The 12659-nt window shown below is 44.6% G+C and overlaps 1 protein-coding gene across 5 annotated transcripts in view; it reads right to left on the bottom strand.

Annotated features, from left to right (window-relative positions):
* LOC135912764 (polypeptide N-acetylgalactosaminyltransferase 11-like) overlaps positions 1–12659 on the bottom strand; it is an 80951-nt gene that overhangs the window by 50479 nt on the left and 17813 nt on the right. For all 5 annotated transcript variants that reach the window (XM_065445329.2, XM_065445306.1, XM_065445314.1 and 2 more), the window contains exons 5-7: positions 10777–10865; positions 4989–5158; positions 1680–1810 (exon numbers count right to left, since the gene is read on the bottom strand). In XM_065445329.2, the coding sequence (XP_065301401.1) occupies positions 1680–1810; positions 4989–5158; positions 10777–10865 (390 nt within the window). The remainder of the gene's footprint in view (positions 1–1679; positions 1811–4988; positions 5159–10776; positions 10866–12659) is intronic.

Genomic DNA, 12659 nt, shown 5'->3' with positions numbered 1-12659 from the left:
CTAGAGAAAGGAACAAGTCAGACCATCACACCAGACACCGGATCAACCAGAGGTGGGGATACTGTGTAAATGCGACTAGCATGAGGCGAGCCCAGTGAGTGATGACCAGGCGAGGGTGAGACGCTTCAGTGCACAAAGGGCCCTGGAGCAGTGTTCACTGACGGTGTCGACAAGAATGGGATTTGCCAACAAGGTGCGTTTCTTAATCCAAGAAATGCTAAGGCACCAGTCACTGCTTATGGGCCAGAGCTCTTGCAAAAGCGACCGATTAGGTGCAGCAGCTGTGCTAGGTTGAGTGTGTATGTTTCAGTGTATTCAAAAAGTCTAGAGAGCAAAGATACTCTCTACATTTCATAGTGGGTCTATGGAGCATCTTCTATGGTAAGGAAATGCTCAGGGGTTTACAGCTTAGGTTTAAGGGTTGCCCAGAAGACGATATTTCACAGGGAGGCTAATCAAAGTGCATCTCACTAACGTGTGCTGGCACACTTCTCAAAACAAGAGAGAAGCACACTTTGCAGCATGAGGGAGAAGCACCAATGCACTAGCTGTCCCCACGCCATGTTCCTTGTGCAGCAGGAGTTTCCAGAGATTGGGCTGAAAAAATGTCTGCCAACATGTGTGAGCTGGGAACAAGTAGCAGAAGGGCACCTTGATTCTCACTAAGACATCCTCAAAACCTTCCAGCAGTGTTTCTGCCTAAATCAGGGAATGCTGCAATTAAACAGAGTAAACTTTCATTCATTCAACTCTGGTTAATTCGATCCTGACAGAAGGTCCCTATGGGCTCAAACTTTCGTTATTTCAATTCTGAAATTGGTCTTTGCCAGATAATTCGAACTTGACCAGCCAGCACGCAAATGACTGACCAATATAGTGACACCAATAGCAACTCCTTTAGTGGCAGCGTCTGTCTTGGCAGAGCATAGGGGACAGTGAATGTGTTGAACACGTGCCATCTCCCGTCGAAAATGCCTATTTTCCGTCTGCCCTAGGAAGATATTCAAGCAATTAACTGTAGCTCATAATGTATGAATATGGTATTTACCCCATTCTAAAGTGGGCTTTCTTTTTTTTTTCTTTTCATGAAAACTGGGCCGATAATTGCCTGCGCGGTGCAGTCAGATACGCAACCAAAACCGTCTTCGCAGCATTTGTATGCCTTACTGTGTAACACTACGGTATTACGGCGATGGTGACTTTGGCAAATCGGCCACCATTCTGTCGCACATATTTTTCTTGCTAAAACATCAAATGTGTGTTAAATTTCCGCTTTGTTTAGGAGCTCTAATGTGGTTTCTACATTAGTTTTCTACTTTGGACACATATAAAGTGAGATGTGCATTTGATTTGGGGGCATGTTAGCTGGCAAACACTGCCAAATGAACCAACAATGTGCTTTAACATTTTTTGTGCATTTTGATAACTCAACCCACGGGATAATTTGGTCAATTCTGACAGTTCACTCAGGGCCAAATTAATGAAAGTCGACTGTATATTTCCAAACATTAAGAGAATGCCAGAGCCAGAGTAAGGTCTTCAGAGGGAATGAAGATTCATCTTCCCCTGACTAAAATGGTCACACCAAAATGAAGTAACAATTTCACTGGTGCTTTACCGGACACCCTAAGTATTTATCACCGCAGTTATGACACTGTCATGACTCCTTTCAGTCTCACCTGTCCTGAAGCATTTCGTGCACCGTACATGCGGGCACGGATGAGTCCCTCTCGTGCTGGCGTGCGTATGAGGCGCACATTGTATGGCAGCTCGGAAGAAACGTAGCGAGCCAGCTGCAGCCCCAGCTCCGCTACAAATGCAAAAAGAATACAGTGCAGAGGTTTTCAGACATATCCTGTAGGTGCGACAACCAGCATCTGCCACAGGGTTATGGCATGCATGAAATTTGTTAGTGATACGCTTGTTACAATGGACCCGCGTACAACAGACTTTCAGATATAATGGACCATACATCAACCTTAGTTTGCTCTTACTATTTTATTAATGCAACGAAGTTCACTTTTAGTGGACCACGCTACAACGGACTATCGGCTACAGCAGATGAAATTACCGGCAATTTTTTTCAAAATAGGGCACATAAAATTGACTTTTGCCGTGCTGACGCAGGCTGGCAACTGACATGCGAGGGTCAGCTGATGATTGCGGTTCAATATCGTACACGCAAAAGAGAGAGGAAAGCGGGGCGGAAATGCGCCGTATGCCGCGCATGAGGCACCGGTGGGGGGGAGGGAGCGGGGAAGAGGGGGCGGAGGTACTACCCGGGTGGTTACTGTTAATAGCACGGCCACCATATCTTGAAAGTGATCTGCGATGTGGACGAAGTGCACCCAGTGCCAGTATCTTCGTATGCGCTGTGCTTTCTATGTTTAGTTCATCTTGATGCGAGAGACAGCACGAAGGTCAATTCGCTCGCTGTTGCTGTTGCGCCTTCTCATTCCAACGTTTTGACAGCGACTTTCCATGGTCATTGAGAGAGATGTGTTCCTGTAACCTGAGCACATGTGACATAGTGCTTGTTAATTTAGTTAGTAAGCTAATGTTTACAACTTTCTACGGCCGATAAAACTACCGTATTTATTCAAATCTAGGCTGATGGTTATTTTTCAAATAATCACATACAAAAATCTCTGGGTCGGCTTAGATGAGAGGATTTTTAAAAGCGCGCCAGTTTGTAACTGAAAATGATAAATATGGTGCATAGCTAGTGCCATCTAGAAAAGTCAGTATCGCAGCCGCTACAAGCTGCGCCAGTAGCGAACTGAAGTACACGAGCAAAGTTGTTGCTTTGAACCATGTCGTATCGGAGCTGGTTCCTAATGGTACCGGCATGCGGCGTGGCATTACGCTAACGGTACCAAACAAGCGATGCCACTATAGCGCCGCATTCAAACGAAAAGTTGTGCCAGCCGCAGAAATATAGTAAGCCAGGTAGGACTTCAGCATTGATGAGAAAAATGGCTGTTTTTGGAAAGGGCAACGGGAGATGCTTTCGTGTGTGCCGCAACGAGATGACAGCGATAGGATAAGCGCGCAATAACAGAGAGGAGCTGTCCACCGAGATCACACTGCACTTCGACGCATGCGATGCTGCACTGTTTGCGCATGCATGGGCGCGTGGATGCAAGCTTGCACACATCACAAGCGTACATGTGGTGTGGGCTACAGGCTCCGTACAGTTGAGTTTGCGGCTACTCTGGCACCATCTGCCACAGCGATGCAACAGTACTAGGAAGGTGGCTCTCAGGTCGGCCGGCTCGACGCGTATTACTTCCCGCGCACTGCTCTTCGTGTCAGCCGCGGTTGGGGCTGTTTTGCTCTGTTAATTAGCCCTCCTTCTTTCTTTGATATATCTTGCAATAGTGCAATGGCATGCGCTTCGTAGACAAGCACCGAAATTACAGAGGTGCTAAAAAAAACTTGTAGAACCGGTGATACCACTGCGACAGACTCGTAATCAAGAAGGCGAGCTCGGGATAAATTGGCACATGTCTCTTGGCAGGCCTTACGAAGTAGAATGGCGAAAGAAATGGATCGCTGCTGTGAGGGGAGTTAAGTACGTAAGCTTTTCTCATCATATTTGTGAGAAGGGTTTGTTTTGTAAACCACGCTACATGTGCGCGTTTCACAGCTTGTACGACGCCAGCGGTCATGGCTGGGCCAGATTCCGGTAACTACAGATTCCGGTAACCACAGGCTAGCAGGGCGTTTTGACGGAACGGTGGAGGCATAAACTCAAGCTGATGAAGGTACTTTACCGCAGACGTACGTGAGCTGCCTGATCGTTCTCCACGGTCCAGCCACCCGTTGGGGCAGAGCTTAACCACCCAAACAAAGAGCTAATATTGCTCTAACCAAGTGTAAAACATTTTAAACATTTACAAAGACAATGTGTTAACAATTACACTCCTGCGAAAAATTTACACCAGCAGCAAAGAAGAATACATTTTGTTACTGCTACTGTGTGTGGTTGAGCTCTGTGACGCCAGGTGGCTACACCGTGCAGATCATTCACATTTGCGTTTTCTGCTCATCCCGTGAAACGACACGCAAGGGGACACGGCCAGGACCTGTCCCTTTGCACTTGCGTTTACCCTAATAGTGGACTTGCGAAACGCTATTGAGTTGGTAATCTTTCGGTGTAAAGTGACGGCCGCAAATGGGCAAATCCTGGCACCGATCGGATAGCAGCAGTCTGATGCGCCGCAGCCAGTCTGCTCATCTGCTGCCTTGCAGAGGGACACAATGTCGCAGCTTGACATATTGCCAGTTGCTACATTTGCAGTCCACAACGCAACAAAGTCGAATCATAGTGCTCGCGAAAGACTGAGACTGACTCTGACCGCAGAGCTCTCGTCAAAATGGAGCACGTTGTAACACAAGCAGATGACGATTGCTGTGTGCCGGAAGTTCTCAATTGTAGTGAGAAATTGTTCTTGTGCATTCTCTTCCTGTTACATTCTTTTTATAGAAACACATTAACTAACATTCCAACTATTATGAACATCATTTGTTCATCATAAAGGTGAAAAATTATCTATCGCGCGTGCTGGGTTGCCAATCGGACAGCTCGCCCACATGACATTAATTGGGTGATTTACGTCATATGGGTACGGGCGGCTGAAAATTCCGCGGAGCAGTGTGCTGTGATTGGCAGCAATATACATCGTTAAAACCGTATAATAAATTACGCACTTTACGCGGAGCACTTAGATGCGTCAATTAATGATCAGAAGGACCTACTCTAACGACTCAGTAGGTTTGTAGAAAATCGTCAAAATCATTTCAGGGTCCCTTTAACGGACCGCAGTCTCACATCCATGCTCTGCATGCCTGCACCTTGTGAAGTTCTCTGCGCACAGCATGTATGCACATCGCATGTATACACAGTTCGCGGCCAACCTCTACAGTGGCTATAGCTAAGCAAACTCTGACGCGCACAGTCATCGCTGTGCCAGACAGGTACTCACGCAAGGTGCTGTTGTCATCAACGAGGATTAGCTCATAAAGGAGAGCGGCTGGGGTGCGCTCGAGGACAGTGTGCACGGTGCGCACCAGTGCCGACCAGGCCTCGTTGTAGAAGCACACCACCACGCTGGCTGTCGGCAGTGACTGCTCATCAAACACCTGCTGACGGCAGCTGGCAGAAGAGCCAAAAAAACGTTGCTCAGCATGTGTGACAATCGCTACCCTAAGCAAAATAAACATCAAGTGTTCCATAAGGAAGCCAAGTATATGCTTTACGACTATTCTAGCAAAACTGCTGGCTCGTTAATGTGGAATATTCAGAAAGAGGCAGCGTTTCCTGGTGAATGCTGTGTGATCCGATGGTTGGGTTCACTGCTTGTCTATTTCCTGCTGACCAAATATTAAACATGTGTTGTCTTTAACAATGGCAGATAAAGAAGTAGTCGAAAGACATTCCCACAAATGGAACGGTGCCATCTGTCCTTGCCAGAGGAAGACAGTCTGCACACCGTATCTCGCTGTTAAGTAATAGGTGGCCTCATCGTACTGCTCCTGCAAAATGTGTATTTGTTGCCTGTTACTGCTGCAGATGTGCACTTCCGACTTCTTCTAAATGAAATAAAATTTGGCAGCATGTTACACTCCAGTAACACGTGAAGGCGAAAGCTTGCTGCACACTTGGTAATGCGCCATCTCACGCCGTCACGTTGCTGCTTTTGAAGTTAAGCTTCTTTGGCTCATTTTTTACGTTTAGCTGCGGCTTCGTGCGCTCATATAGCGGGATTACACTCGTGCCGCCGATGTTTCCCTTCGACTTTACATTGCATCCTCTCAGCAGGGGATTGAAACATATGCTGTTCTGTGTGTCGCATGGGTGATTTCAATGAATATATGCACTGTTCACTTTATTTTGCTCAGCGCTTGTAGCCTCAGCCTTTCAGGGGTATGAATCATTGCATTTTTTGCTTGCTAACGGGGTATGAGCCATTGTTTATGGGATTTTGAGCCATTGAAAAGGTCACATGGTTTTTTTGTACCACTCGACTAGACGCCGCATTTATGTATGTTGTTTGCGTGATTTCAATTAATGTATGCAAGGTACGTGGCACTTTGATAAGTGCTTGTAGCCTCTGCATTACAAAGGGATGAGCCATAGGATTTTTCACTTGTTTAGGGGGGTATGTGCTATTGCTGGTGATTGACAGTTTTTGCACCACTGGACCAAATGACGTCTTTTTTTTTTTTTCAAGGTTATCGGTGGTATGAGCCACTTAAAGGGACACTAAAGGCAAATATTAAGTCAAGCTAATGTGATAGATTAGTGCTCGAGAATCTCTAAGGCATCAATACTATTGCGAACAGAGCCTTAATAATTAAGAAATTGAGGTAAATGAGGTAAATGCAGGTCATGATTAGAGACTTCCCTGGTACATTCAAGTACTTGCCCAATGACGAAAGCACTCCTCAGTCAAATTCTGTCACTAGTACTCAACCACTCGTTGCAAAAAACATACTTGCACTGTATTATAAGACAATATAAAATGCTACTTGTTCAGCTCTATTTCATTTTTAGAAAAACTCACTGAAATTACCCTTGACAAGGACCTGGGCCGTCAAACGGCTTCGTTTTCGCTCAACTCCACGCCACCCACACTATCGTGTTTCACAGTACTTTCGTCATCGCGTAGTTCTGCGCTACTTTTGCTGGCTTGCGAAACTTCCAAATTGCAAGTAGCAGAGAATTCAACGTCTATGTGATGTCATCGGATGCCCAAATGGTCTACGCCACTTGATCATAAAGCAGCTGCAGCCGCGAATCCACCGCTCTGTCTTGGCTCAATACCGCTGTCTGTAGGGCGCCGTTTCACTCACCGACGGCAGAAAAGGGCGGTGATGGCATATGCAACATCACCACTCCTCCGGTGGGGCGGCAAGAAATTTGAATTGCAGTAAAGGTATTCGGACCCTTAAGATGCAATTTTCTCGTAAACTAAGTCTTTTCGTGGCACGAAACAAGTGCTGCAAAGTTTCTGGAATGGTATTTAAATAGTTCATGCCGACTTAGTATTTGCCTTTAGTGTCCCCTTAAGGCTTTCACCTTAATAACCAAGTGTAGTACAGTCAATACAAGATATATCGAACTCGAAGGGGCTCACAATATAGTTCGATATACAGTCAAACCCACTTACAACAATACCAGTTTTAACAATATATCGATTAAAACATTGAGAAGCTGATGCACTGCCAACTTTTGTATGTTTTATATGTTGAAATAACCCATTCACAATGCCCCCATGCCGCATTATCGATTAGAAGGATGAAGTCTGGCTGCTAAGTGCCTGTGCCGAAACATAATGGAATGCGAAATCCTTGAAAAGAAAAAAAGAAAAAGAGAAATTCGAGCCACTGCACCCTCTTCAACCCCCCAACAGCCGCTGTGAGCTCGTACAGTAGAGTCTGTTTTCCAGCCTTCTATGCATCGGTACCATGGCGCGCCTCTCTCTCGTCGCCTTTCCACCCCTCCAAACACGAATGGGCTATCGAGCTATTCCGAACTAGTATGATATGAACTATTGCAGCTGACAGTGTAGACAAACATCTTCTCGGCAGAGAAGTTCAACAAAGAAAACTACTCAGTAGACAACTAGCGCAAACATCTTCAACAAGGTGTCTATAGGGAGGTGGAAGAGGCCCTCTACGAGTTGTTTCTCGGCACCCTTGCCATGAACTTGCCCATCAACGGGCCAATTCTGGCCACAAAGGCATAGCAGTTTGCCTCACTCATCAACAATGTGGACTTCCAGCCAGGTGGTGGCTGGGTACAGCGCTTCAAAGACAGGCACGGCATTGTTCAAAAAGCTGTCACCGATGAGCGACCTTCGCTTGATGTGGAGGCAAAGCAGAAGTTGGTGGAGGAAACGCTGCCCCGCATCTGTCTGCAACTACATTGACACCGACGTACACAATGGTGACGAAACAGGAGCATTCTTCCAGATATTGCCGTCCAAGACACATGCACTCAAAGGAGACATGTGTAAAGGCGCTAAAAACAGCCAGCTCCACCTCACTGTGCTCTTGTGTGCCAAGATGAACAGGAGCTACAAGTGCCCCACATTTGTCATTGTCTTCCGCAGTACTGCCATGATACCAGTTAACTACAATGACAACCGCAAACGGATGACACGAGAACTTTTCCGTGAGTGGCTCTTGGAGTTCAATCAGTGCATCGAGCGATATAAAAGGAAGGTGGCTCTCGTCCTAGATCATTATAGTGCCCACCACTCTGTGCCTACACTCTCAAGCATGGAAGTTTCTTTCCCTGCCACCGGACACGACGGCAGGCTTGCAGCCCATAAGCACTGGCATGGTCGCCAATTTTAAGGTCATGTGTCATCACTGTATCCTGAACAGGTTAGTCTTGTTCATGGACACAGACACGCAGGGAGCAACCAGACTTAAAGATCAATGTACTGATGGCTGTGCAGTTTATATTTGGTGCATGGTCTGAAGTAAGTGCTTCTATGGTGCGGAACTGCTTTATGAAAGCATGCTTTGTCCGAGGCAGCAGTCACTTACACGAAGCCTGCAAAGCTCTCACCAACAAAGTGATGCCTCAGCATTGGTCCACAGCCGTGGCTTGTTACACACGATTAGACACAGGAAGCAGAGTTCAAGAGTTAAACGAGTCAAAGCAATCTGCAATTAGATGGAGCAAGGTGGAGGGGAGGGGCACAGGCCTCCCCGCCATTACAGTTTTCTCACAGCAGCTCTGCCATCCCTCTATTTTGCTTCTCCTGATGCAACCCAGTTATAACAATTATTTGTTATAAAAATGGAATTTTTTCGGCATTTGAATACTGCTCTAAATGGGGTCAATGGCACCGATAATTCAAAATACAGGATATGCCTATATGAAGCTTATTATCTGAGACCTCTGCATTTCTCAAACAGTTTCTCGAGATCATGATAAGCGGGAATTAACAATTTGATACTCCAAGACCATGTCGAATGCAAAAGGTTGACTTATTTTTTGCACGCGAATGTTTCAAATCATTCACACGGCAGAAAGATCTTTGATATACTGACCACAACACTAATCTTGAAAGCCTGCGTAGCTCGATCGGACATGGAGCATGGTGTGGTTCGTACACGTTGAAGTGCTTGTTTCGCGGTTTTATTCGAGATAAGGCAGAAACGCAATACCACCAGTTAAGTTTGCTTTGGGTGAGCTGAGATCATCAACGGCAATAATCTAATTTTCAAAGCTATTTGGACGAACTCAGTACGTCCACTTAATTAATTAACGTGCACAAGTTCGAACGTTCTATCGACATCTTTTGTCAGGAGCACCCAACTTGATGATTATGATATATGAATTTTGTATGTTGTGCAAAATTGTACATTGTTGTACATTGTATTCCCTCCCTGTAACGACCCTCAAGCGAGGGTCAACAGTATCAATAAATAATAAATAAAATAATAATAAATAATAATAGATGGATCCAGTGCAAGAGCTTGAAATCTGCAGAAATATGCGTTTTGACTGCGTAAATCTCAGGGATTTTTCAGCACTTCGCAACCCAAGTTGACTGATCTTCATGTAGCACAACACAGATAGTGGCCATTTTGTCAGCGCTGGAGGGGCACGTTTATTGCGGTATTTGTGTTCTACTATATAGATGTCAGCACTCTGTAAGCACTCAAAGGCCATGTTTTTTGCACTTTCTGGCACATTTGGAACGATGGCGTCCGCCACTGATGGCTCATGCGTGAGTTGCCCGCGAGTTGCACGTGCAAAAAAAAAGCCACCATTCAAATCTGACAGTGAAAGTGAGGGTGAAAGCTATACACTAAAGCACTGTTTTTCAAACAAAGGACAATGACAGTCTTCTCATCGCTTCTTGTACCAAAGTGATGATTAGGAAAACGAAAACAACATTGAGGTGGCCCGACAGTGGTGCAGTAAGGGCACGGACAGCACCCCTTCATTTCCGGAAGCGGATCATCGTGCAGGAATGCACGAAAAAAAAATTTTCGGTAACGAACACACTTCAAAGAGTAGCTGATATAGAAACAGAATAAAGTAAAACATGGTTCATCACTTCTAACTGTACCATTTGTGGCAATGACAAGTACATATATATTGAACAGTGGAGAAATAGAACAAAGTTTACACACTTGAAACATGAAGTAAGTTGGTTGAAAAAGCTTTATAAGGATTTTTGATGAAGTTTGAAAATAAGCCATAAAAAAATGAAAAATAAGGTCACTCTTGGTCAGAATAATAAAACACTTAAGGGGTTAACAACGTCTCACAAAACGGCGCTGTTTCAAATTTATCAGCACTAAATATTTCCGATGATGCGAGAGTAATTGTGTGCCATTAGGACAAGTACACATCTATCAGGTGAACGTGCCCAGCACACTGATTGGGTTCAATTTGGCAATTGCGACGAGTTACTCAATGCAGCTAAATTAGGAAAAGTTAATTTGTGAAACTAAGTTAATTAAAGTTATTCAGCAATAATAGATTTTCTGATGTACACCAGCAGCAGCAACAAAGGAGCACAACACAACACAATATTACACGTTTTAATTCTGTGAAAAAAAAAGGCGGCACTTAGGAGAAAAGGGAAATGGTGAAGCCTTTTCTCATTGAAACAAGAAACTTGATAGTTGTACTTCATGCCACGTGCTTGCCCATTTAGCATAGTTCTTTTTGTAACTTTAGTAAAGAAAAGAATGTTAAGCTCAATTAACCACAGCGACGTATGCAGTGTTCAAACTTACAGGGGGTTGCGTGTATCTGGCAGGGTGCGCACCTTTCCCAGTCGGTTGCTGATGAGCATGTTGAAGGCGTGCTGGTGGTAGCCCTCCACCTTCCGATCAAGAGAGTTCAATTCACATTTGTCAGGCACACAAGTCGCTGGAATGCTGGTTTGACTAAAATTGCCAACAGCTGACAACTCCACGAAAGTGGAGGAGCATTTGATGCCCCAGAAAGAGCAGGCATGGCATCAAATGTCACACAAAAATGCAGTAGACTTCGATTAATTCGTCTCTAGTTAATTCGATTTTTTGGTCAATTTGATCTAGACCGAAAGTCCCGGCCAGCGCCCACACATTTCTAAGGGTTCAAGCTTCTGTTATTTCTATCTCGAAATTGGCCTTCACCTAATAATTCATTCTTGACCGCTCTGCTTCACCTTAATAGAGCTTTGTTAAGCGGTAAAGCATGCTCGTACTGTGACCGCAAACGTCACATGTGCATGTGTAAATTAACATGTGCCTTGTCCCATAACAATGACATGTCTGCCCATTTGGTAGGCTTCACCTCACAACAAGGCTGTATTGTGGCGAATCTAACTTTAAAGGCAAATACTGACGAGTGAATCAACAGCATGTTTCTGTGTGTTTTCTGCCTTTTGTTCAACCTGCCGGATAATTCGAGCAGTTTTGTCGGCCATATCAGGTTCGTATCAATAGAAGTCAACCACATTGCAACCACAAAAGGATCCTGAAAGCCAAACAATCATGCATTGGCCAATTGCTCAATATATCAAATTGATTTGGGGCAGACAGGCACTGTTTAGTAAACCAAGGATGAAATAAGTCTGTATAAAGAAGAAGTTGCAGAGCAATATTTATTAAACAAACTTGTTGGTTTTTGGTTATGCAGCACTCACTGCAAATATAGTGCACCAGCAATTCGTTATGCAGTCTCAAAATTAATTACGCACTCTGGAGGAACAAGAACTTCCGGGTATCACACAAAACACCTGCACTAACCTTCAACCATGAAGTAGTTGCAACAACAACAAATATAGTTACTGAGGAGAACATCTGCTAGACTTTGCACAACCATTCAAAACAAAACGAAAAATCTGTACTAGCATGGTTTGGATTTCACATTATTAGACACTGCATGCTTCTCCTCCCCAAGAGACTGGAAGGGTGTGTGCATGTACAAGCCCACCAAACAACACCCATGCACCTTACGGTTGTAGCTGTTGCGAGTTCCTTGAGCATTCAACATGTTCGTATGCTTACCCATGAGCTGCACTAGATTATGTCAAACGGAGGTTGTGGAAAACTCATAAAACACTAAATGTAGAGCTAGGTACAGGATTGCAATGCCAAGAGTATTTAACATTAAGCATAACATAAAACAGCCATTACCACAAAGCTCAATTCTATGTTTATTATCATCAGCGAATTCATCACAGAAAATGTTATCCCAGAGGAGTACAGCAAAATCACGAATTAATGGGACCTGTAAGCAACACTGACAGAAGTGAACATGCACAGCTGTCTGGAACCATGCATTGCACTACAGTGCTCGCAACTAAAGCAAAAAAAAAGTTTGATGAACATGTAAAGAAAACTTTATGTGTATGTTTGTGTAGGCTACTTCCATACAAGAACTGATGGGTTACTTGAGGCTAAGCAAACAAATGAATGTGTTCGTGCTGCAACAGCTGTGACTTGAAGGATGTTTTGTGGGACAGTCTTTACAACACTGAAGAGGCTATCCCTTGAACAGCTATTCCATGCAAATGTGGGGCAAGATTCTACACCCATACAAGGCTTATTTAGATGCATGCCTACAGCAATACTGTTGTGAGAAGGAAGCTCACACAGGCACTGTCATAATCACACTGGCGACACTGCCG

This window comes from Dermacentor albipictus, chromosome 1 (genome assembly GCF_038994185.2).
Source record: "Dermacentor albipictus isolate Rhodes 1998 colony chromosome 1, USDA_Dalb.pri_finalv2, whole genome shotgun sequence".
NCBI lineage: Eukaryota > Metazoa > Arthropoda > Arachnida > Ixodida > Ixodidae > Dermacentor > Dermacentor albipictus.
Note: the sequence above shows the minus strand (reverse complement) of the source record. Positions and strands in the feature narration are given on the sequence as shown.